Below are 25,888 nucleotides of genomic sequence, written 5' to 3'. Positions count from 1 at the left end.
TGATATTTAATGATAGTATATTATTGCGTCCTGGCGGTTTGACAACACCGCACGGATGCAGCAATGTATGGTGTAGTCATTATATGGAGCTGACAAAGTTACTTGTTATAAGGAAGCAGCATTGTTGTAGAATGAATGAAAATCTGTATATTTGAAAATTGTGAATATCAATTATCTACATATAGTCCTATCCATCTACTTCATTGGTAAACCAGTATACACAGTAAGATCATGGTTAACTCTTGGTTTTCTTGAGGACGCAACAGTGTATGACTTTTGTACGGACGTAATAATGTTTATATATATATATATATATATACAATTCTTTTAATGTCTCGTCATGTTTGAGTATTTTCTTTTTTAAATTTTAAAAATTCGTTCCTAAGGTCACGTATGAAGGACATTTTTCTTTTTCTTTCAATTCTGTTTTATTCGAAAATATTGTAACGATGTCAAATACAGAGAATCGAGTAAAGGAAATACAATTTTTGAGCGTTTAGGAAATCATACATTTCCATAATGAATGTCAAAAAAAAAAATGTCCGAAAATTTGGTTCCGTAAGTACTTTTCAGTGTTTTTTTTTCTTTTAGAGGAGTGCCGCCGCGGTATTATATAATTGAACTAAGACTTGCATATGGACTGGTAAGCAAGATAAACGATCCTTCGTATTCGAATCCAACGCCAGCCAAGAGAGAGCATTGTAACCCTCCAAAACATATCTGAAAAATTAACCGACAATTATTATTAGTATTTTTTTTAAATTTATTAATTCTAATCCCGTTCCCTAATAAATATATTGGCAAGTTTAAAACCCCAACTTTTGTTTCTATGACATTAATCAAACAAGGATAAAGCGGCTTCAGTTAGGAAAGATGGACTTGGACATCCCGTTCGAAGGGGTAATCAATGATCACCAAGTACTGCATAACAGATACAAAGTAACTCTAATATAGCTATTTTGCAATCATCGTATCAGTTTTGTTCAAAACGGGGCAACGACTCAATCTTTATTGGTACGTCCAAAGAGTAGTGGAAAATAGGGCAAAAACGACTTACCTCAAAACGTCCGTGGTATATTGGGAATCCAACGGATGCGACGTCACCGTCGATGATTGTTGAAATAAATCGTCCGAATTCTGTTGGATATTAGGACTGTGCAAATGTAAAGCGTTCTTCAAAAATGCGGGGCAAACTCCCTCGAGATGCGGACACGACGACCAAAACCAACGAGGCATTTTACCGGTAGGAGCAGTAGAAACGAAATATCCGAGAGCCAGAGGTTGTTGCAAAACGACGCCGACTTCTTCGACAGGTTCAATACCTTTCGAATTCATCCCTATCATTGGCGTACCTACAATAAATTATTTATTAGAATAAAACAAAATTTAACTAAAAATTCAATGAACGCTCACCTTCTCTACCGACGTTAGCACCACCATTCGGACTTCCAGCACCTCCTTCTTCCCTTCTTGGACTTCCTGGGGGACTTTGACCTCCGCCCGGTACGATTTCAGTCCAATTGAATATGTCGTGGAAATCGTTCATGCCGTCGATACCTTCGGGCATGTCTTCGTCGAATGGACTGAATAAACCGTCGTCGCCCAGATCGGCAGTGATGTGTTGTTCTTGAAAAGCCGTTTGAGAAGATTGCGTCGTGGCGCTAGTCGGAAAAACGAGGATGTGCGTACAACTAACGTCCTGCGGCGTGGACAGTTGAGAGTTGACGGATACCTAAAAGCGAAAAAATATTTATATATCAATCCCGTCTCGATAATATTTTCTCCTTGATTTTATTTTTACCTGACTGAATCGTTCGTCCGGAGTAAATTGGTCGGGCATTAATCTAAGTACAGAGTCTGGTTCGAGGCTGACAAGACACGCACTCAATATGCAAGGTACCGAATTCGGGTACATCATAGAACATTGATTGCAAATTTCTTTGAGTTGTTTCGAAGCTTTCAAAAGATTCTTTCGACTCAACAACCAACTCCAACCTTTCAATTCGCCGTGACCTGAAAAAATCTTCGTAATACAAAAAAATTGAAAATTGATATTATTTTCTTACCTATCCTTCCGAGTCTACCCACGACCAATCTCCACGGTCTTACGCTTTGAGACATAACGCCCAAAATGAAATTCATCAATTTCTCCAAACCGACTCTTCTAGCCGACGCCTTTTTCCTTCGACTCCTATTCGGTATATCAACATTTATGGTAATCGTTTCGAATATTTCACCTTTTTCGTCAGTAGCCACTGCTAATAACCAACTTTGATCTTCAGAAAGGCAATAGCTGAGATAAAGAACGGATTCTTGTTCTTGAGCTCCTTTACTAAACGCATCGGCAGGTTCTTGTTTACCCCTCATCGGCGCCAAGATGTAAGGCGGCGTATACAGTTTGTATGGCGCTCTATTCTTTTCCTATAAATTAATAGAAATTATTTATAACTAAGATATGGGAGATATATTTTTTTATACTTACAAGATACCAATGGAAGTATCAAGTAATTAATAAACAAACAAAAAATACACTCACAACTCACCTTGTATTATTAATAAAGTCTATAATAATTTATTTGACACACTTTACAAATTGATGTTACAACAAGAGTTAATTACAAAAAAGTATGACACTAAATCATTAATACCTTATTAATTAAAACACTGATTCAATTAAAATAAAAAGAGTCTTTATCGCCGATGGTGCGTATCTTCTTACGACACTTCCAAAGGCTTCAGGTTTTTGGTGAAAACTGTATGTATGTAATAACATCTTGTGATATTCCGCATCCAATGTACAAAGATTTTTAACAAGTAAAAGACTACATTTTAATTTAACATATCCACAGTCCTAATATATAATCTAAAGCCCCATAATGATTTTAGAAACTACTGACGATATCTATAGTATATAAAAAAATGGATTTCATCGAAAGTATCATTATGAAGTTAAATACTGCACATTGTCATACCATGTTGCTTGTATTCGAATGACCTATTTGTTAAAATGATAAGGTTTTAATCGAACTAAGACTTGTTACATACTCTCGTCTTTACGACTACCCTGACTTAGAGAGATCCCCTCCTATATTTGGTATAAGGGTTGAAGACGTAATCTCCACTTGGTATATATCACAAGAATTTTGTACAAACCAATTTATTGGAAAATTTACTGCCAATAGATGTAATTAACAGTGAAATGGAAAAAATATTATCCACAATGATCAAATGAAAGTATATAATGACAAAAAAAAAGGAATAAAGAAGATGTAAGACTACGATATGGGAAAACTAGATGTAGCTACTTGTCTCTGGAAGTCTTTTGTTCAGATCAAGAAAATCCTTTGTGGGGCTCTGTTTCAAAGAAGAGTTGTCAAACAATATCAAAATACACAGAAAACTAACGGACATTTTGACACATAAAAAAAAGTTAAGAAAGTTATTGTTTATATAATCTTGCCTGTGTTTTGCTTAAAATAATTTTATTTATATTTTCAAAACCGCCTGTTAGTAGTTTTATGGTAAAATCCTACATTTGTGTATTTAATATAGTTTGTAGGGCCATTGGGGGCATAATTATGAGGACTGTGAACTTGTTAACAACAACAACCACACTTGACAACACAAAAAATAACAACTAATAACACAATTATTAAATTTTTGCCTTTTTTAAGAAAAATTTTTATAACTAAAATTTAATTTGCAAAGTTAATCGAAAATTCTTCTTAGTAGAACCGCCCAACGATTTTTATTTTGATAAATTATACAGTTGAAAATTCCATCTGATGCCAAATGTATATTATTAAATATTTTTAATTTTAATAATAAAGTTCCCTTCGAAATAGAGACACTAGGTTAGTAGAATCCAAACTAGAACTAGATTAACTTCTTTGGAAAATGTTCCAACTTTTTCAAAAAACAAAATACATTGAAAAGAAATAAGAAGTATTAAAATAGTATTTATTTAAAAGCGCAGATAATTTCAAGGGAAAAATAGATATGGAATTGTGGGAAAATTAATTAATCACAATGCAAGTTTTCCATGATGAAAAGGAAAACCTGAGCCTATAAAAAGTGCCCCAAGAAGATGAAGAGAGGAAACATTTATACATCAATTGAAGATACAAGATTAGAAGAAAAATGTAGATTTTGTAATAAAATCTAGTGATGAAAATATAAGTAGAAGATGAGTTATTGAGACATACATTTTTGGAAAAAAATATCAGAAATATAAAAGGGAACTTTTTCACATTTCTTCAAACCCTTATTAATATTTAATTGTTAAATTAATATTTTTATCTACTTACGTCTTTGCTCTTGAGGAATTGATCGGCCATAGCAGCAGTACCGAAACCGGTTAAAGATTTAACGTTATTAGTATGGATTAAGAGTCTTCTACATTGAGAGAAAATATTCAATGCCAAAGCTCTCATATGATCGCTGTGTCGATTTCTATTCCTAGCTTTGTTCAATTCGACTATACTTTCCAAGGATATTATCTAAAAATAAAAATGAGAATTTTCGCTTTTGTTTTCTGGCGATTTAAAATAATTTCTTACTTGAACGCTAATGTTATTTCTGATATTTTCGGGAACGGCCGCCAGAACCGATTGGTAACATCTCAATAAAGCTAGACAGGCTAATCTTTGTAATTCCGGTTGATCGGTACCCAAAGTGAACGGTTCCACGAGGTACACTATCACCGACGGTACTTCTCTTTCGTCGTCGTCGTGCGGAACGGGATCGTTGGCGTTATGGATAGGTGACGAATCTTTTGAGCCCTCGCCGTCTAAAAAAATCAACAAAAAAGAGTATTGACTCTATATTTCGGTCCCACTATGGTTTTATGAATAATTAAAAAGTTAATCCGAAAATTGGTGGTCAGTTTTCTGAAGGATTACATGAAGGTAACCATACATTATGCAAGGTACGTAAAACCAATGTCCTGCACCATGAAAAATAGGGATGAAATAACGAGAAACATAGTCTCTTTTGGGAGGAATTTCCATATTTTTTGGAATATGGTGAAAGGACCTCAAATTTTATTATGTATAATTATTTTTACCTTGATCACTTTTTGGGGTCGATGCTTTGTCGGAACTCGTAGAAACCGACGACTGACTTGCGTTTTCGGGTGTGCTAGGAGGTGGCATAGGACTAGGAGTCGGTTGATCCGTAGTATTTTCTTGAGGCGGATCTAATAACGTCTTATCCATAGGAACTTGTTGAAGATGAGGCGCTAAATGATGTTTGCACACCTAAATAAAATATATCGGGTTAAATTTTTATTTTTTTTTTAGCAATTTAATTGAATAAAATACCTGCGCATACAATTTCAACATATCCGTCGTTTCTCCTTCCCCTAAAAGCGTAAACCATTCCTCAACGGGTTCATTGCCGATTTTTGTTTTCGCCGTTTTCCCTACCCTCAAAATTCCGTCGCGAAGAACTTTGGTAATGGGACTGTGTCTACCCAATTTGCACATTTCGTACGCCGTCGACAATTCCCTAAAAAATGTTCTTACTCTCGGTAAAATCGTATCGTTATCGGGCGCTACGACGATATAAGCGACGTCCCTGGCGTACGAATAAGGTTCCAATAGGAGAGTTTCCCAATGTTGAAGGGCGTAAGGAGAGAGCGATAACCAATCTTTATCGTGACCGACTATAACAGACGGTATCGGTTGAGGTTCGCATCTATCGTCGGTACCTAAAACGATAATAAATCGTATATATAAAAACATAAAAAATTTTTCGAAGCAAAAATTTACCTCTACCGGCCAACCTGTGGAACTGTCTCCAAGTAAGTGGTCCCTTGACTGCCGAAGGTGCTTCCCACAGTCTCGTTTGGCATTTCTTTTGGATGGCTTCTTGTAATAGGGGTTGTAAATTTCGCATTACCCTGACTATGTCTTGATTACATTGCGGACCGGTAGCCCTTAAGAATGGCCACCTGTGTACCGTAACGAGTTGAGAATTTTTCGAACTTTTTATATCTTCCATCTAAAAACGAAAAAAAAATAAAAGTTTTTGATAATGGCGAGGAAAAAATTTAAAAAACTCACCTTGCACATTCCCATACTTTCGAAAAAGTTTTTACTCTGTTCCAAAGCTATGCACGTAACTTCGTGACTATCCGTATATTCCAAAACGTGTATATTGCTATTACTTCGGATGTTCAATTTCGTCCTCGTACAACCGCCGGCGACTCGACATAAAGAATTCGTGGTATTCGGTATAAAGACTAGTTGTTCCCTAACCAATTCTATAAGGCTGTGCGGTAATATATCGATCTGATCCCTATCAATGTTCGGATCTAATTTTATCGAATTGTTTGCGACGAGAAAAGAGAGTAAAGAAGATTTTTTCTTTTCCCCCGGATCTTCGGCGATACCTATAACGCAACAAAAGTTATAATCTTCGGATACTGAAGGTTCCAAAAGGTACCAAAAGCTGCGTTGTAATTCGAATTATATCTTACCAGTAATTTCGACTTCGTCTTCGTAAAATAATCCGCTGCCGTACGCCAATCTTCTATTAACTACTGCCGAAAAGCCGCAACTACACCTTATGGAATCTTCGTCGTTCGAATGATTATCTTCGTTCATCATGGTACCGTAAGGCGGCGGTTGACCCATACTGTTACCCGGATACGGACTACTCGGTTGTGCGCTAGCGTGTTGCTTATCACTTTGCGTATTGAGTAAATAGATACCGGCGTCGGCTCCTCTAATATTACCTACCACCTGAAAATATGAAATAAATTCGATTTTTCAAATGAAAAAAGCTAAAATAAAAGAGAAAATTTCTCACCTTGCCGGCGGCGTTACATACGCACAATGTACAACTATCGAAATTGTGATCTCTGAATATATTGAAGGCAGTATCGGTGAGCAGAATGTTGAGCACAAGACTGGAGGCTTCCGGCGTTCTTTGCGGTATACCGGGCGTAGGCGTCGGCGCCGCCTCTACCGAATTGAGATTCTTATTTAAATACGAACTGGCAGTGGACGTCGCCGGACTTGCCATTTCATACGGGGGCGGAGGTGGTCGAAAACTACCCGGCGTACCCGCGTTCGTTAATGGACTAGGAGGAAACAAAGTCGTATTCTGAAAATAATTTATATTTATTAATAATAATAATAGTAATAATAAAATATTGTTTTTTTTTTACCTGATGAACACTATTAGGTAAAGTAGTAGCCGGAGTGTTTTGATTATTATTGGAAGTGGTAGTGACGTTGTTGTTATTGTTGGTCTGTTGGTTGGTTTGTTGTTTTTCGACGTGTTGCACCCACGATGGTTTATACGTAAAATTCGTCGGAAGCGACACCGGCGGTAAACTTTGACTCGGTAAATTGGTAAGCGGAGCGTATTTGCTGCTACCTACCATTTTACATATAGGCGGCGGTTTGAATACGAAACTCCAATCTTCTGTATAAATAAAACGGGGAGAGATTATTATAAAATGTATAATATGTGATTTATTAACAATAACACTGACCTATATTTTCTTCCGGCGGACTACCCATATTCGGATAAATTTCCTGTTTCACCCTGACAATGCCGAGATCGGTGGAGAATTCCGGAAGAGGTATATCGGTTAGACCGCACGGCGACGCTATGGGATTGTGTTCTAAACTAGGAGGCGTCGGAAACATTTTGCTAAGTTCGGCTGGACACGGTATACCGACGTTAGGACAACCGTGTCCGCCAGAAAATCGTTTATTATCCTCGTGATGATTGATTGTAGTCGAACCGGGAGGTGTTTGTATTTGCATCTATAAAATAATAATAATAATAATATATTTAAATGATGATGATAATGTAACACTTACCGCTTCGTCGCTACTCGTATAATCGGAATTATCGAAAATCTGATCGAGATCTTTGTAAGAAGGTTGCAAACCTTCACTGGTAAACAAATTATCCGTTGTGGTTATTTTTTTCACTTCCTTGTTTTCTTCTTTAACGCCGCCCACAACAACCGCCTGTCCCCTTTTAAAACCGTCGATGTTGCAATTCGTTCCGCTACCGTCTTCTTCGAATTCGTAAGGATCCCCCGGCCTTTTTACGCCGTGCGGTACGGAATTTGTCGTCAACGCCGTATCCGTTTCGACCTATCGACAAAAAAAATGAAAATCTTTTACTTATACATAATATCCACAACTTACGCTTTGTCCTGGTTCTTGTTTAATTTCCTGTTTAACGATCATCGGTTGATTCTTATTATTATTATTATTCACAACCTCATTGGTTTGGTTAATGATATAACTTTTATCGTAGAGCGAATAAATATCCTGTTTCCCTAGCCTGTTCAACCTCTGGTTCTCTTTACCGTCCGGTTTAAACTTTTTCACTGGATGATTCAACCAAGCGTCCATCGTCGAATAATCATACAACATTTCCAGGGTTTGTTCTTCTTCCCCTAGCGCCACCTAAAACGTAAACAAAATTAGATAATACCGTTGTTGATAGTAAAATAATAAATAAAAGAAACTAGAATTTTAAATCCATCGCCAAAGGTAGTAGATGGCTTTGGGAATCTTGTTTTCCCAACTGGTTTGAACCCATACTCGAAAACATATTTCGTACACGACTCTGTATATAATTATTCTGTCTCCAAAACAATTAGACTCCCCCCTAAAGGTGTTGGTACATCTTCTTTAAGGTATAATGGGCATTCTCTGCCATGTCTATAATCTCAAAATACTATTTGACGTAGCAGAAGACTAACCAACAGTTTAATGTTCTTTTTAAAGTTCCTCAAACTCTTTAGCTGATGTGGTTACGAATCTTTTGGATTGGTTTGAGCCTAAAGTGTTTTTCCATCTAATCCTTCAGTTATTTATGGTTTTGATATAGATAAGGTCATAGTAGGGCTCTTGTCCAATACATGTAATCATTGCCCCTTTTTTGGCAAGGCTATCTGCTTCTTTATTGTCTGGTAGCTACGTCACGTAATATATAATAGAGAACATGACGAGTACTCTACAAAATATCCACTCAGATAGTACCAAAAATGATTAGCACGGAATCAGAATGATTCTACTTGGATATTAATTAATTCAAACAAGAATGAGGAAGCCGTTAGTTCAATAATATAGTATGGAGTAGTTCAAAGTCACCTTGGGTATTATTTCATACTCCAGAATCCCAAGATGATCCTTGCAGGGTCCTCTTTAGTTCTAATGATATTAAGGAAGAGTTTCAACCCTTATTAAATTTGATAAGAAAATTGTGTGAGAAATTTCGTATTAAAAAGGACAACAAACTATACAACGGAACCATATTGAAATTAAAAAATTAATTTATTAAAAAATAAAAAATTTTAAAGATATACTTACACTCACCTCGTACTCTTTACTTATCAACAAAGGCCTCTTCAGCATGGGTAAATTGATCACGTTGGTTTGCGTTTCGTTTTTGGTTTCGGAAATTGTGACGGTGGTGGGACTGTTACCGGAACTGTCTACACTCTTAAGAGGCAGATCAGGTGTATGAGTTTTATCTAACGGTGAAGGATTAGCTGTGGGGGGATGAGGCGATAGCGTTGGCATCGTTTGATCTCCCGGAGGAACAGAAGCCGGTTGAGAATGAGGATTCGGTAACGGCGAAGGAGCTACAGAAGGAGGCGAACCGACCGACGGTATAGCGGTGGATTCTTGCGTACGCGGATACGAGGGTGGTCCGCCTTGGGGTGTATACGAACCACTGTTACATCTGCAATGCAAACATAAATTATTTATAATTTAATGTCGTTAATTCGAACGAATAAAAATTTAATCATATGCAGTAATTTCATTTGATTCACAAATATTACTGAATGTTGAATAATTGTTCGAATGTATTAGTAAAATCATTAACCTGTTAGTAAATTATGCGTGGACTCATTTAATTTGACAGCTCGAATGGAAAATTTGTAATTTTTCTATTTTTCAATAACAAAAATATTGAAGAATTGTACTCCGCAAAATAGAATTTCAAATTTTTAATTTTTTGGGGGTATTCAATCAAAAATTGATTTCAAAATATTTCCAAACAAATAATTTTTATAAATAACTTCTTGAGTTAATAGAAAGGAAAAAATCAACAGATAGATTTGGAGGTTTTACGCTATTTTTGTAATTTTTAAATTTTAGACATTATAATTATTGTTTGACTCAATAGTTTTCTGAAAAACCATTGAGATACAAGAGACCTCAGTCTTGAAGAATGAGAACCTATGAAGCTCCTTAGCACTACACCTGGAAGTGTATGAAATAGAAGACGAAGGTCTTTGACAGCTAGAAGTACTATAGAAGGAAAAAATTGGAAAAGTAATTAGAGAAGAAAAAAATAGTCACTAGGAAGATCTATGAGATTCTAAAGATAATCCTGGAGAAGACATGTAGAAATATTGCCACTTCAATTGACACCTAAAGGTGATAGATTAAGGGGAATATGTAGATTTTCCTAAATACAAGAGGAAAATTTTCAAAGTGTTAAAGACTATGGCAGAGCACGAAATGGTGATTTTAAAACTATAAGTTGGAATATCTGAAACACCAAACACCCTGTTTATACTACCACTAGGACACCAACACTCGCAATTACACTATCTGATATTAGCGTTTCGATAACCAAGTTATCGTCTTCAGAGTAATTGTAAGCGTTGGTGTCTTAGTGGTAGTAGTAGCCATCTCCAAATCTAGCAAGTTTGGACATTTTTTGTGGAGATTGATTAAACAATGGGACAGAAAGGAAAGCAGAAAGCGTCTACATCCATATATCGATACAGAGTATAAGCAATTAAAAATTCAAATTTAATATTTGGTTTTACAGAGCAGATGTTTTAATATTTATCGATATTGAAAAAAAGATGTAAATAATTTCAGATTTAACATTTGAGTTCCCAATGTAATAGAGACCTTAGAACAGTTGCAAGGACTGCTACTTTAGTAGAGAAAAGGGGGTTAATTTTAATGATTACAAAATGTGAATTACGAAAAACAAAAAGAAAATGATTATAATTTATTTCGATAATAGGAATAATTTATGAAAATCTTTATAGGTTGACGTTATTGTCATAATAAATATTTTACAAATTTCTTTTTTCGCTAGGAAGAATAGGAGCCAGTCAATGCAACTGTAAGGTCAAATTTCGTATTAGAAAATGTGATCGTGTTTGTATTGATAATGATATGAAAGTTGCTTAGCCCGTCACCCCTCTTTTTTTATATTTCGGACAATTTTTAAGATCAATCTCAATCGATTTAAATATATTCAATTATCGATTACACGATTTTTGATTAAATTTTGTTAATCTTAAAATTTGTCCAAATTATAAAGTTTGAAGCGAGTGACCAACCTTTCATTTGTTAGGGGTAACAAAGGCGAGCGTCTATGGAAAGGAACTTTAGTCCTTCCAGTTTTCCCACTTGACCATCGGGGAGATGCCCCACTGCTCGACGTCCATTTATTCGAACTACTAGTTGGTGCTATAGATTTTCTACACCTGTAATCGGTTTTTTCACATTTTAACAAAACAAAAAAAAAATAAAAAAATTACTAAAGAAGAAGATGAATAATTTAGATTAAAAGAAAAGAAAACATTTGTAAATATACTTACTTGGAACAAATACAATTGGTCCTTCTGGTCGGTTCAACGAAATCCCAATTTCCGCTAAATTCTTTATCCTGTTGGGCGTTTTGACCGCCGCCTCCCAAGATGCATTCCTGCCACGTTCTTTCTGGTAACACAGTAGCTGCTGTCGCATCCCTCGACATCGAATAAAAATGTTCCACCGATACCTTTTCGAAAAAAATAATTATTGTATATAATACAGGGCGATTCGAAAAATTTTATCTCAATCAACTTACAGTATAAGGTCCAGGTTGTACGACTCTGCTATTGATGTTAACAGGACTAGGTGGTGGTGTTTGTAGCATAGCCACTGGACTACCGCCTCTTTTCTCTGTTCGTTCTTCTATAACCGCCGTCGTTACTACCGCCGAAGGACTAGTCGGAGGTAGACCGTTGAGTACGGCGGAATTTGCGCTTTCGTCCATATCGGTTATTAAAACGTAACAAGACGGATAACGCATTTTAACGCCGCCTACTATTACTTCAACGACGCTACTGTCCGTTAAAGTACTGCTCTTATCCAAAGGGTAAAACTGACTCCAATCGTCCAATAAACGAGTCGTAGCTTCGGGAGATTTAAAGCTATGACCGGTTAAAACGCCGGATAGACCGAAAGGTGCCAAGACAACTGAAAAAATAAAAAAAAAAAACGTTAAAAACAATCGAATATATAAAAAGAAAATTTACCTTTAAGTCCCGCCGTGGACGCCTGCGCCTGTTGGACGTGCCACCTGGATAACCTGCGTACCGGCGGATGTTGTCTAACGTCTACGGATGCGCAGACCGAACTTTCACCGTGTACGAAAAACGCAAAAGAGAAGCTGAGATGCGCGTTTCCAACGGAAACTCCTTCCGAAGTTGTATTATTATTATTATTACCGTTATTTATACCGTCGTTTGATCGTTTTACTGGCGCGCCGCACGGTTGGACGAACCATTTACCGATCCGAATAAAATCGCGCGAAAGAAGACATCGTTCTATGAGGTTGTGGAGAGCTTTGAAAAGCAGAGAACGACATTCGTAAGACAGTCCGGATTCCCAGGAACCCTGTTCGCAATCTAAAAGAAAAAAATAATTTTACGTTCTCAACGTTCAATATTGTAATTTGATACGAAAATTCCTTATTTTGTTTAATAAAATATCAAAAAAAAAAAACGGTTCGAAGGAATTAATTAAAAAGATCCTTTGTTCTAAAAATTGCACCTGTGTTAACCAACAACTTCGCCCACCTCTATATTTGAATGAATATCGCTGCTGCGGCGGCGGCGACGGCGGAGGCATAGAATCCTAAGTAAGGACAATAATATCTAGTCATGTCTAAACTCTCGAAATAACCAACCAGTCGGTAGACGACGTTGCCGGTTTTACATCAAACAGCTTTATCGACTGATTTACAAGGTAGTATTTGACATTAAACGTTTGCCAGTCGACAGGTACGGATCGTAGCTATCAGCGTAGATACTAACGGTTAGCAATCCCCCGCATGTATTCAAATCACGATAAAAAAAATGACATCGTCTCGAAGAATATGAATGGAAAAATTTGTTAATGAATCATTTAAACATGAAAATTCTCTAGGATAAATAATAATTTTACCTGCAATCGGGCACAATCGTCCTTTTTCTTTATTGTCGTCATTGTCTACATGTATTTAGTAAGTTTACAAGTTTCATAGTCGCACTCGAAAGGGGCACCGTTGGGTGTCCGCATCAACGTTTTCATTTGAATAACAATAACGTGCATACGACGATTAAATTTGTAAAATTAATTTCGAAAAAATGTCGAATTTTGTTTTGTTGTTGTTACTCGATTTTCTCCCCATCAAATAAAAAAATAACTTTATCAGTAAATTGTATTTATTTATAGTTAGTTCCAAGATAATTCATTTCGATTTACTACCCGATAATATATAAATCTTTGAAAATTGTAAATTGCGAATAGTTAACAATAACAGAGCCGTAATTTAAAAATAAATTTATTTCGTCTCATCAACAAAAAGCGATAATAACCAAATATCGAGAAATAATTTTTATTGAAAATACAAATCGAGTATTTATTGAATGGATCTAGGTCAAGCATTTCTCGGTTGCGCACATTTTTATTCGAGTTATTGTAAACACGAAATGATTTGTTTTTTTTTAATATTTGGCACTGAACTGGACATAAAAACAATTGCGATGTGGGTGGCGTCGTATTCCAAAGAACAGTTATCGAATAATATGGAATTTGAATGGTATTTTGATATTTCGGATATACAAGTGACGAAAACTTGATAAAATTCATAGTTAGATCGTTGAACACATAGATAGACCAGTCGTACCTCACTTGATGGTCGATGTCCTTCGGAAATCTGTGGGGTTCGTGCACCAACAGCACTCCGGGTCATCCTTGATACCCAATGTGTACAGATGGCGGCTTATATCCAATTACTAGCCTCACAAAGTACTTTTGCTTGACTTATATCAAATATTTCTATCCATTTCTGCCAAGACTTGCAAGCAAAACTTTCTTTGCTACAATAAGGGATGGATTCTGGGGCCATTCTGGCGAGAGAGTCCACCACGTCGTTGCTTTTGTTGCACGTTTGAACGGGCACTCGAACGAAGTGGATCTCAAAGACTTTTTTGGGACTTTCTTGCACTCCAGCATGTTATGAGTAGATTAAGATTACTGTGTTCTTGTGGAGTCGAATTATACTGATCCAGAATAGAGATAGAAAAATCTTTTTGAACCTATGTACAGAATTTTTTTTAATTATATTATTCTTTAATTTGAAAGTCTCTTATCTTCTTGGAAGTGATTAAAAAAAGTTGTAAATATGTCATAAGGTTCATTACCTTTGCTCGCAAAAAAATTTTTTACCTAATATCTCAGAAAGTATAAGGGACGAACGAGGGAGCGTTTTTATCGGGATTTAAAGATTATTAAAGAATTTGGGGATGAAAATAGGTTTGGGGACAATTTTTGGTTTTATAGTAAGAGAAAATGATCCAGAAAAACTATTTGTCATTATTTTGAATATATAAAAAATAATTTGCGAAACAATGAATGACATCGTGATTATTACACAAAAAATATAAAAAAATATATCGAAAATCGTGAGGAAAAGCCATAAATTGGAATTGAGAAATCTAGTGGAAGTGTTTACATGGGCAGTTGAGCGTGAGAAAGCTCTTTTTCAAATAGGTACCACACAATAGACCGAAAACACAAAGAATTTTAAATTAATTAGGCGTTTCGATATTATATAAACACAAATTATCTTATTTGGAGACGATACAAAGAAAAAACAATAGATATTAATAAAAAGAACGTAAAATAATGCACCACCACCCATTATTTTTCCAATACCAATTTGTATTTTAATAAAAACTATACTAGAATATATAGAATATTATAAAATGACATGAAATCAATGTTATCTCCAATTGAAATTAGATAAAATGTAATGAAATTTTATTACCGAATTCCAAAATCAAAGTAAATATGTGATTACATTTAAAATACAAGATTGTTTAGTAAACAATTGACGCGTGTCGGCTTAAACCATTGTTGCCAACACTTCAACCGGACGATTGTCTATTTAAGCTTTTCCTTCGGATTGTACCCAAGATACCGATATGACACCGACCGACGCGTGTTCGTATAGTTTCGAACTTGCTCGTTTATTCGTTTCGAGGAGATATTACAGAAGTTTTACTCGTTTTAAAAGTAAGATTTTTTTTCTATCTCCCTCCCTTTCGCTCGGATTCTGTTTGTTTGAACCAAATAAAAATTGGAGCACTTTCTCTTACGACTTCCATTGGCAATGGTGTTAATGAAATTGAAATTATTTCTGTGATTGTTTCTTCGTTTATTGATTTATATTATCACATAAAATTTAATCCGTTTTTCCGGTCGAGATAACGTTCGATATAATTATTAAATACAATTCGTAAAATTATTCAAGACAAGGTACAACACAAAATAAAGAAAAACGTTGTGGGATCGAGGTGATTATCAACTCTGTACTAGTTCCCATACACATGTTACCGAAAGTATAAAAAACTAGTTTCGAACCGGAAACAGCTGATCGTTTATTTACAAAGTAACAACTCGGGTAAATAATAAGGGAAAAAACTTTTATTTTTATTCGATTAGAAATAAAAAGTAGTTTCTAAAATAATACGTTTAATTTGATAGGACAACCGGTATAACGTTTCGGTTATAATTAAATTGGGTGTGTAACCTTGAATCGTTCGTCATACTTTAATACGTTCTATTTGGAACACGTTTTAATATAAATAAACAAATAATTACAACTGCATAAATCAATGAATAAATAGATACTAGACTTGATTTTTAATATTTTAATGTTCTACGCAACAAAGTGTACGAAGCCTAACAATAAAAGCAAACAACAAACATTTATAACTGTAAGTTTTATATTTCATTCAACTACCTAGTTATTTATATATTACTGTCGCTATCAAATGAACCGGTTATTCGAAATATCCAATTCACTGTCATATCGTGAATAAATAATATTTAAACCCACGCATCCGTACACAATTTTTTCAATTTTTCTCTATGTCATTTACATTTCTTTAATTACAATAAACGAAAGTAGAGCTGGCAACATGTTTTTGTCGTCGCTATGCCGATCGAGAGAAGGAGGAGCCATCGAACTTCGCTGACGATACTGTTACGTCGCATGACGTCATGCGTACTTTTCGCAGGGGCACAATACGTACACAAAAAAAACAAAAGAAAAAAAAAGTTTTCGATCCAATTGTAATAGAATAAGATATTTTTTTTTTCAAGTAGTATTTCTTTCATAATACGAGAGGGCGCCGTCTACGATGCGTGAATGATGTAATAAAATGGTATTTGGGTCAGCCCTGAATCAGCAATTTGAGGTCGTAGGAATTTCGTGTAATGTCAAGGTTGACAAAAAAGATTTTTTTATACGAAAAAGAAGAGTTAAGCATCGTTTTTTTTATAATTTACGTTTAAATTTTGAAAGTATAGTTAATGATTAACTGCTAATTACGAAAAAAATCGTTTTTTTTTTTGTTTGCTATTAAAATACTTATTCGAAAACAATATCCAAATACAAAATTCTGCTTCTAAGCCCTATACCAGAAAAAAAGTTGAAATATACACGCACGCACACAAATTCAGGAAAATTAAGGAGTGTCTGCTGAAACGATAGCCGTATCATTTTATCATTGAACAGAAATTTACAAGATTTATTTTTTCAAATTGTAAATATTAATGAATACGGAGTATTTAATATTTTCATCAATTAAATAGGAATAATAACTATGTATATTATAAGGGTTGTCTACCGAAAAATTATAACCTTAAAATAAACACATACTTCAAAATAGTTTTATTTTTCCTATTGAGCGGTTGTATAGATATTTCCGATGAAATAACCTATGGACGTAAACATATACGAAGATATGGAGAGAATGTTCTCGCAGGTATTTATTTCCAACAAATTCTGGAATTCGACACTTCTCCAATGTTGATCGCTGTTTAGCCGGTTTCCATGACGACAACCCAAATAGCTTGTTAGCAACGTTGCCGACGTTAAATAATAAATTATGCGCAATTTACACCACGAAAACGTTCTATTTAAATTGTTATTTTATTTCGAAATAAATAAAGAAAAAATATTAGTGTTAAAAATGAGGATTTATTGATACTAGAAATAAAAAAAATCAATAATACACTATTTGACATTTAAATGATACTATTAATTTATTAGTAGAGATAATAAAAAAAGTCAAGAACGGCAACGTCGCGACTAGTTGATGTTAACGTTAAATCGACGGGCATTGACGATTTAGCAACAAGCGTCGGCGTCGAAATGTGGCGTCGTCATGCACACCTGACCTTTACGAAAAGGTCAGACGTACAACAGAAGCTCTCGAGTTAAATGGAGGATTTTACTCAATAAAAAATTCGCGAAAATAGTTGATCTGTGTGAAACGAAAAGTTTCGTTACAATTCGAGCGGAAACGTTTCGATTAAGTACCGTACAATTCTATGATTACGGTATTACGCAATTACAAAACGCGGACGATTTCCGCACGAAAAAAAAAACTACGACAAAGTCGATAATCGAAATTGTTGGAAATCTAATAAAATGCTCTATGTTATTTTGAATCGTAGTAGTAGTTAAAGTGGTGCTCATAAACGAAACATCAATTAACGACAGTTCTCAAATCACGACGACTCGGCGGCACACGGCACTTAACCATCGCATCGTCGGTCGGTATTCAACAGGTTAACGATCCCTCACAAAAGCTATCGAGATACGTTTAGAAATCATTTGGAATACGAAAATAATTCGAAACGTGACAACGTCGTCGAAGTTTTCGACGGATTCGCGCCACGGACCGATCCTGCATAATATACGCACGTGCGAGGTCCGATTAAATATGACGTCACGATTATAGCCTTGATTGGGTTGCCGGCCGGTGCAATTCGTTTTAGAAAAACGGAAGGCGGGGGATAAAATCACTCCGAGCACGTTGCATTTTTCACATTTGCACGACAAAGAATATTTGTCAAAGCTTATCTTCGATTAGACAACGTTTCGTTCGATCACTAGCCCGCTACAGAGTTTAATATCCCCGAAAATGTGGATTTTATAAAAAAATTGATTATATACATTTTTTTCGTAAATATATATATATATGAAACATATAACGGATCCACCGTATTCGCCAGATCTATCGACCTGTTAATAATTTCTTGTTTCCTAACCTAAAAATTTCGTTTGCAGAAGAAATTTTATCATCAGAAGAAGACGATAATTTGTTGGAGTAAGATGGTGATCATCTTTATTATGTCGTAATTATTGTGTACAGGGTTCAGTCTTTATATTTCAACAATTTTATATTGTGATCATCATATATTATTTAGATACGGCAACATTGCGTCTTGTTTATCAATCATGCGGATGCGCGCCACTTTACTGGCGATCGAGGATTCGATGCGAGTTTGTGAGCGCACGAAGCGCCACCCTCGAGCCACCCACACGTGGCGCGGTTTCCCTTGTATTTCGTCTTCGACGTCGCATCAGCTACCTTTTATTATGATTTGAAATAATATTTTACACGAATGTTAAAACAGAGGGTAAAAATTGTTTTTTATTCAAACAGAAATCCGTTCAAATGCAGATCGTAAAACCAAATTTGTACCGCCCCCGCCGCTCATACAAATATTCAAAAATAAATTTACGGTAGCGCCTTTTTTTTTAATTTTTAAATTTTGACCAGATGTTACTACGATCGATTTATATTTTTATGTTCAAGTCAAAAAACAAAATGGTAATATCCAGAAACCGATTGTCAATGTTAGCCAAGGTGTATGTATATGTTGATCGATAAACGGCCGCAAAACCTCCCTCCCAGCCCTTTTCGAGACCCTTGCTTACGCCTCGAAATTAGGGTCGACGTGCTGTGATAGTTGATGCTTCTTCTAAACAGATCGTAACCGAATCGGTAAATACATGCGACTTTTTTTAAAAATAAATTCATCAGAAAAAAAAATATTATATTCCAGTCAAATTCGGCATAATATTAATAATAATAAATCGCTCACCGTTCATATTTAATTCCGGAGCTACCAACTCGTTCAAATCGGGCTCTTCTCCGTACCAAAAAATCCAGAGTTCCTTGGAGGCGGACAAACTAAGTGGCGGCGGTTGGGTAGACGGAGGTGGACCTAAATCGAACATATCGGCGGCGCGAGACGTCGAAACTCGTCTCCATACACAAAGAATATCGGCGGCTAAACATCTCGCGTAACTTCTCAGAACCGGATCTTCCAATGGTTCGGTACCGGTGTTTCCACCTCCCGGAGGTGGACCGTGGTGGCCTACCCCTCCGCCCCCACCGCCACCGCCGTTCCTGTCCGCCTCGCTCCATACTAACTTACGCCATTTAATACCAGAAAGTTCAGTCTGTAACAAAGAAAAACAATACGGCATCAGCGAAATGTATCCCAGGGGTAAAAATTAATTAAATTTTTTAGAGTCCGACCCTGTTTTATTTTAGTTTTGAAAATTATATAATTTACCAATGAATTCGAAATTTCGGTATAAAAATCTAAACAACTTTTTATCGTAAAAGAAAAAAAATGGTTTTCGAAATATATTTTTCAAAATTAGAGTCATGTTATCAAATTACTGTTTAAATAAGCAGGGCTGGATTCTAAAAAATGAGAAATTAAATCTTGTTTCAAGTGTCGTTATTTGATTTATTACAATAATGTATTAACTTTCAATGTAAAGGTGTCTATGTAATTTTTTGTCACTTAAAAAACTTGGAAATAGATTTTAATTTTTTATTATGATCCCCTCTTTAAACCACAGAAAGAAAGTAACTATTCATTTTTTTTAACAAATTTTCGACACTACGAACGAATATGTGGGAAATTATATACGAGGTATAAACAAAAAATTATATTTTTTCGTGTATATAAAAGTTATATTTTAGTTTTTAATAAAATAATTTACCGTATTTTTAGAGCGCACCTCTATATATATATTTTTTTATTTTTCGATTTAAATACTTTCTCTTTTCCGAGTTGTGGGTGAGTAACTTCGAACACCTGATGTAACTAAACTAAGCTAAGCTGTTCGCCTTACTAATCAAAAATATTTCATCACGAATCGATTATTTATACTACCTACAAACATCTATTGTTTCAATAATTAACATAATTTTAAAAGTTCACACAATATTTGAATTAGTAATTCGAATAATCATTACGCTAATTACAATTTATATTTTGAAATTTTCAACTGAAAACTGTATAGTTGAGACTTCTACAACGGCCCAAATGAAATAATTGCTCTCACTATTACGTGCAGGAACGCACGTACGAACCTCAAAATGTCAGATGTCATTAATATTTTACCTATTCTGGAGTAGCGTCGATCATTCGATTATTTTTTTTCTTTAGATTACGCAGTATAATAAAAATTGAATTTATGGAAAATATGTTACGTAGATAATCAGCAACAATCAGCTGTGTTTCCACCTTCTCGAATGGCAAATTTCTAGTTCTTGTATCGTTTAAAACCGGTCCGACTGGCTTAATAATCTATTACAATAACGCGATGTGTATGTATATAGAAAAGATTGTGGATATAAAGTCCCAGTAAAAGAAAACAGTCCTCTCGACGTGCTACCCGGCATTTATGACCTGTTGCAGGTGGGCGTTCTTCTAGTAGCTCTCGATGCTTAGTCGGCAGACAAAACTCTTGATGGTTTCGTCATGTGTTCACTGAATGTTCTTTTTTTATCCTTAAATACTTATATAGACACAAACGGTAGGTATATTTAGAACAAAAACCTTCAAGTATGTTACAAAATAGTTTTCCTACCAAAAGTTTACTTAGAGAACCAACGAAATATTCAATTTTTATTTACACAATGAATTACTCGAAATAATTCATTTATTAAAATTTAAAATAGTAGATTACCTTGTATGCATAACAACGATGTTGCCACATCACTATTTCGATCTAATTTGAATGTGTATGTACCTAGTTTTTTTTTATAATAATAATAATAATAATACAAACATCGATTGACCTTGATAGGTGGTATTCAACAATATTTTAAACTCTATCGAGTTGTTATACGAACAGTTACGTACACTGAAAAAAATTTTCCGTACTGATTTAACACCGAATAAACAACGTGATAGATAATGTGTCCCTTATCGCCTCGATTGTAATTTTCACAAGTTTGCATTCCTGGTACGTCAAAATTCCTTCCGTTTATCGTGTATGTCAACAGATAGAGATCTAGTGCATCGATATAAAAATTTGATATATGTCTGAATGAGTTTTACAAAATCGAAACAAACATTTACGTTAAATATAAATACTACGAGGGTTTTTTGAAATGTATAAATGAGTCGTTGTAACCTCAAACTTTCATTAACGAAAGAAGTATTTTCAGCAGAAATACGACTATTATTATTTGGAATTTTTAAAAAGGGATTATGCTGAAAAATGTCTAGTTTTTCGTAATATAAAAAATTAATTTTACAGTATCTGAAAACACCAAAATAAGCGATTAATTATTTGTTTTAATTCGATAGGATAAATATAAAATCGGGGATTTGACAACATATCCAGGATCAAAGTAAAATTTTTATTAGTACAAAGTTAATTAGAATAATGGATAACAAACGCTATTTACCCTTATAGGTTGCGGCAAGGGCATGGTGTATATGGGTACGCCGCGCCGGAACCGTTCGAATCAATAAAACGTGGAGGGCATTGCATTCGCATGGCGGTTATACCGTGACTGCGAGGAGGACGAAACGAAGGAGGAGGAGGCATCGAAATATGCGAGGGTCGCCGTTCTCCAGATCGAAAGATGGCACCCCCTTCTTGGTTTATATACCACCGATCCCTTACAGCTTCGTCGTTTACCGTGACGCTCTTTTTCCGAAATAATAAAAAGAAAAATCATTGCGAAGAATTACGGATTGAAAATCGATTAAATTCGTATATCGAAACGTTATTCGTCAACAGTCAAATTTCGATCGAAAAGTCGGGAAATTAATAGGCCTAATTAAAATTTAATTACGGCCAAATTAATAAAATTAAAAGAGAAATTGAATTGAAGTACACGGTAATGTTTAAAAGCAAAAAAAATCTAGAAAAATAAATTTTATAAAGTCTAACAAAGAAACAAGACTTAGTCCAGCCTTTTTAATCCTTTCAAATAGTAGTGGCCATTTTTCTCTTTAAACTAGACGAGTAAAAGGCCAGCAAACAGGAAATCGTTACTGAGGTGTCAGATCTGGTGAATATGGTGGGTGATCAATCAATTCAAAGTGCAATTCATGTGGTTAGGTAGAAGTGATGACATTTTCTGTTTGAGATCGGAAACTTTCGACAACCCTCGTATATATTATTCCAAAGGGAAAATATTTCCAAACTGTTTATTAAAAAAATAAAAGTGAATTCATTTATCATTCGTAGTTGCAGATTTCCGATAGCACATACAAATGACTAAAAATTTATTTATAATTAGTTTATGCAGATAAGACAATTTTTTTTTCTAATCGACATAATTAAATTCAAGAATAATCTTAATGTATATTTTCGACAAGTAAAAGTTTAGACGACGATTTCACGTGCAATTTAAAATGCAGATAATGATTGTCGTCCATGATATATTTATTTAGACTGGCATTAAAAGCAAAATTCCTTTTGTTGTAATATTATTGGAATGTTAAATAATTCGCTCAACTTGGTGCTATCTGTAATCAATTTCGTTGTTTGACACTACTACCACCACTAACCCCTTTTAAAACAATTAATTCTGCTAATTAAATCAAATTTAAAAGAAAACAATTGAGAAATTTATCTGGATGAAATATATCGATGAATATCTATGTTAAATATTTTGTGAAAAGTGATGGAAGCCATGGAAATCTATGGTGGTAACGACATAACTTTTATTTTCTAATACAGCTTATTATCTTTTTTGAGAGTTAGGAGCTCGCTCAGAAGTCTTTTCCATGTTAGACAATGGGAATGTTAATATTGACGAATAAAATAATGGTTTTCCAAAGTATAACGAATACCCGCGATAAATTATTATCAATATTTATCAAAAATCACCTCACAAACATGTTACATACATAAACAACCGAGTTCAAGGAACTTTCTTTTTATTTTTCGATTGCAATCGTTATTAAAATCAAGAGAAATTTCATAATATATAACGAAATATGAAAATATGTACTTGCTGATATAATTAATGTTTACTTTAATAATAGGAAGAATTGACAATAATGGCAAGGTGAACGAAATTTTTGAAATTGGTTGTTGGACAAGTTTTGGTTTTGAACGAAAAATTTCTTGGTTAGATCCGCAATTTTCAATCCTAAATCAACGTACAAATAGAGAAGGAAATACAACAAAACAATCCAAACTCGAAATTTAGTAAAATTCAGTTTATTCAAATAAAATAAAAATACAACTACGTTTGCTTATCGTAATTTAAAATATAAATCAAGAGTCGTAATTGTTAATTTTAAACGTTTAAAAACATAATATATTTCATTCATAATGTACAAATACTCGCAAGCAATTAGTATAATAATCGTTTATAAATCGACGTGATCCGATATAGAAAAAGGTTTGAGTCTAGTTCGCCCCTGTTAACAAAGATCCAAACAAAAATCCACGGCCTCCGTATTTATAACGACAAAATATTAAACATCTCTGTTGCTCTGGAATCCGAAGTAGGCTAAGAAGAAACCAACCGGTAGATTAGCGGCGGCTTTTATCAGGGACTGTACTCTCCTGTCACCAGCCGAGGAGGCTCGACGTTGCCACGTCTCATATAAATTATTCAAAAAATATGCAACGACGAAAATACGTTAAATTAAAAAGCGTACATTTCAAATAAACATTAATTATAAATTCACGTTAAGAGAAAGTGAATTTGCCCACAATCGAAAGTGTTGAAAAACACAAATAATACTTTTTTTAAATTATTATTACAATCATTAAATGAATTACAAAATACCTGGCGTCGACCAAATATATGTTTGTTCACAAAAGTCGAAAATTGGGGTTGACGTTGAAATAAATAATTTCAAATTTAAAGAAGGCTTCACACCTAACCACACCTGTCGTTCGGAAATAATTTTCAACTAGAATATAAAAAAAAAAGTTTGAATCATAACCAAAATATGTTAGAAGAATGGGAGGAGAATTTGGTCGATGAAAAAGGGGGAAATATAATGTGGTAACCAATTTTTTATAATAAAATTTACGTTTTAGGCGTTAGATATTTTCTAAACAGAAAACAAACTAATTAACGGCATTAAAAACATTATAATATTCAAGACAATTTTAACGTAAATAATTTCAAGGTTATTTTAAATCCATAACAATAATAATAATACTTATTAAGAGGAGTATAAATAATAAAACGTTATATTTTAGCTCCGTTTTACTATATTTTGTCAATTTTTTTCGAAATGGTTCTCATTTAAAAAGATCAATAATTATTAGAGAATTAGCAGTGACAATGAAACTTGAAAATGAATTAACGACATTCATAATCGAAATCAAGTGATATATTTATTTACGTATTATTTAAAAATCAAGAAATGTTTGTTGTTGAACGGTACCAACAAACAATATGACGAAACAAAACAAGTTACTTAAATCGTATGTAATTTTAACGAGTTGTTAAAACAGGTGATTTAGAGAAAAAACTTTTAATAGAAATACATACATATAAGCACGGCATTTCAACAAGGTCATTGTACATAAAAGATACGCAAAGAAGGTTTAGAAAAGAGAACGACATACACGATCTAGATACTCGTGGAAAAGAACATTCAAGAGAATCGAGACCGTTACGTGAATAGTTTGGCAACGTTGTTTTACCGGACTCGCGTTCGTTCACACGAGATTATGGAACACCCGCAATGTTCTCCTCTTTTCTATTCCACAGGCTTTTACTGATTAACCATCGGAGAAACTTTACCTACTACACCGATATCGAGAGACCTGTACGATACGATAAACAAATACATACATTTTTAAACGGTTATTTAGTTAGTGTGTAAACGTAGGTTAAAATTAAATTTACGAAATTCATTGCATTTTATCAATAGATCAGATTTTAATCACGTAAATAAATGTCAACGTATCATATATTCTTTCACGTTTGTTTATTAAAGCCAACTGTTTAACGATATGATAATACTGCGAAAACAATCAACAATTGATCCGAATATAAATATTTTAGAAAGTGTACCAACAAAACATTTGACAAATCGAACGTAGGTATTTATCAAAATAATGTATAGAGAAAAAACGGAATAATTATAAATAATCTAACAATTCGACACACATTTAAAATATACTACTTACTACTTACGTCGTACATATTTTATTGTTAAGTTAACTTACTTACCAAGGCAAAGAAATTTGTGTGGCAATCTTCTAAACTAGCTCCGTTAGTTTGAAAGTTTGGATGCGTCATATCTGATCCATTATTAAAGGGTTTTCTTTACGACACTTATAAGTAACACTTCACGTCACTTAAATCTAAAAACCACATTTAAAAACCTTTTATATTTACCGAGATTTTCACCTTTCTATCGCAACTGCAAAATGGCGGTGACCACGAAACAACAAGCCGAACTAAAATCGGCTCGGTACAAAACTTACGGATTCTTATTATCGACTTAGTTCCGACTTACGTCAC

The 25,888-nt window shown here is 34.4% G+C and overlaps 1 protein-coding gene across 4 annotated transcripts; it reads right to left on the bottom strand.

The window, feature by feature from the left end:
- Positions 1–351: 351 nt before the first annotated feature.
- On the bottom strand, positions 352–25,722 carry LOC130447747 (mediator of RNA polymerase II transcription subunit 13). 4 transcript variants are annotated; one of them, XM_056784727.1, is made up of 24 exons: positions 25,595–25,722; positions 19,227–19,587; positions 12,314–12,685; positions 11,863–12,254; positions 11,612–11,793; positions 11,351–11,497; positions 9,348–9,723; positions 8,175–8,438; positions 7,839–8,120; positions 7,505–7,781; positions 7,175–7,434; positions 6,814–7,110; positions 6,482–6,746; positions 6,066–6,394; positions 5,772–6,003; positions 5,322–5,710; positions 5,066–5,258; positions 4,560–4,789; positions 4,308–4,499; positions 2,067–2,421; positions 1,802–2,013; positions 1,414–1,732; positions 1,058–1,352; positions 352–720 (listed from the first exon to the last, which is right to left on the bottom strand). In XM_056784727.1, the coding sequence occupies exons 1-24, from the start codon at positions 25,661–25,663 to the stop codon at positions 588–590; spliced, it is 6,423 nt and encodes a 2,140-aa protein (XP_056640705.1). In that variant the 5' UTR covers positions 25,664–25,722; the 3' UTR covers positions 352–587. The 4 variants fall into 4 exon arrangements, with proteins under 4 accessions (XP_056640705.1, XP_056640706.1, XP_056640707.1 ...); XM_056784728.1 differs by having other exon boundaries at positions 9,354–9,723; XM_056784729.1 differs by lacking the exon at positions 11,351–11,497.
- Between the last annotated feature and the right edge of the window lie 166 nt (positions 25,723–25,888).

Source organism: Diorhabda sublineata, chromosome 8, assembly GCF_026230105.1.
Source record: "Diorhabda sublineata isolate icDioSubl1.1 chromosome 8, icDioSubl1.1, whole genome shotgun sequence".
Lineage (NCBI taxonomy): Eukaryota > Metazoa > Arthropoda > Insecta > Coleoptera > Chrysomelidae > Diorhabda > Diorhabda sublineata.
Note: the sequence above shows the minus strand (reverse complement) of the source record. Positions and strands in the feature narration are given on the sequence as shown.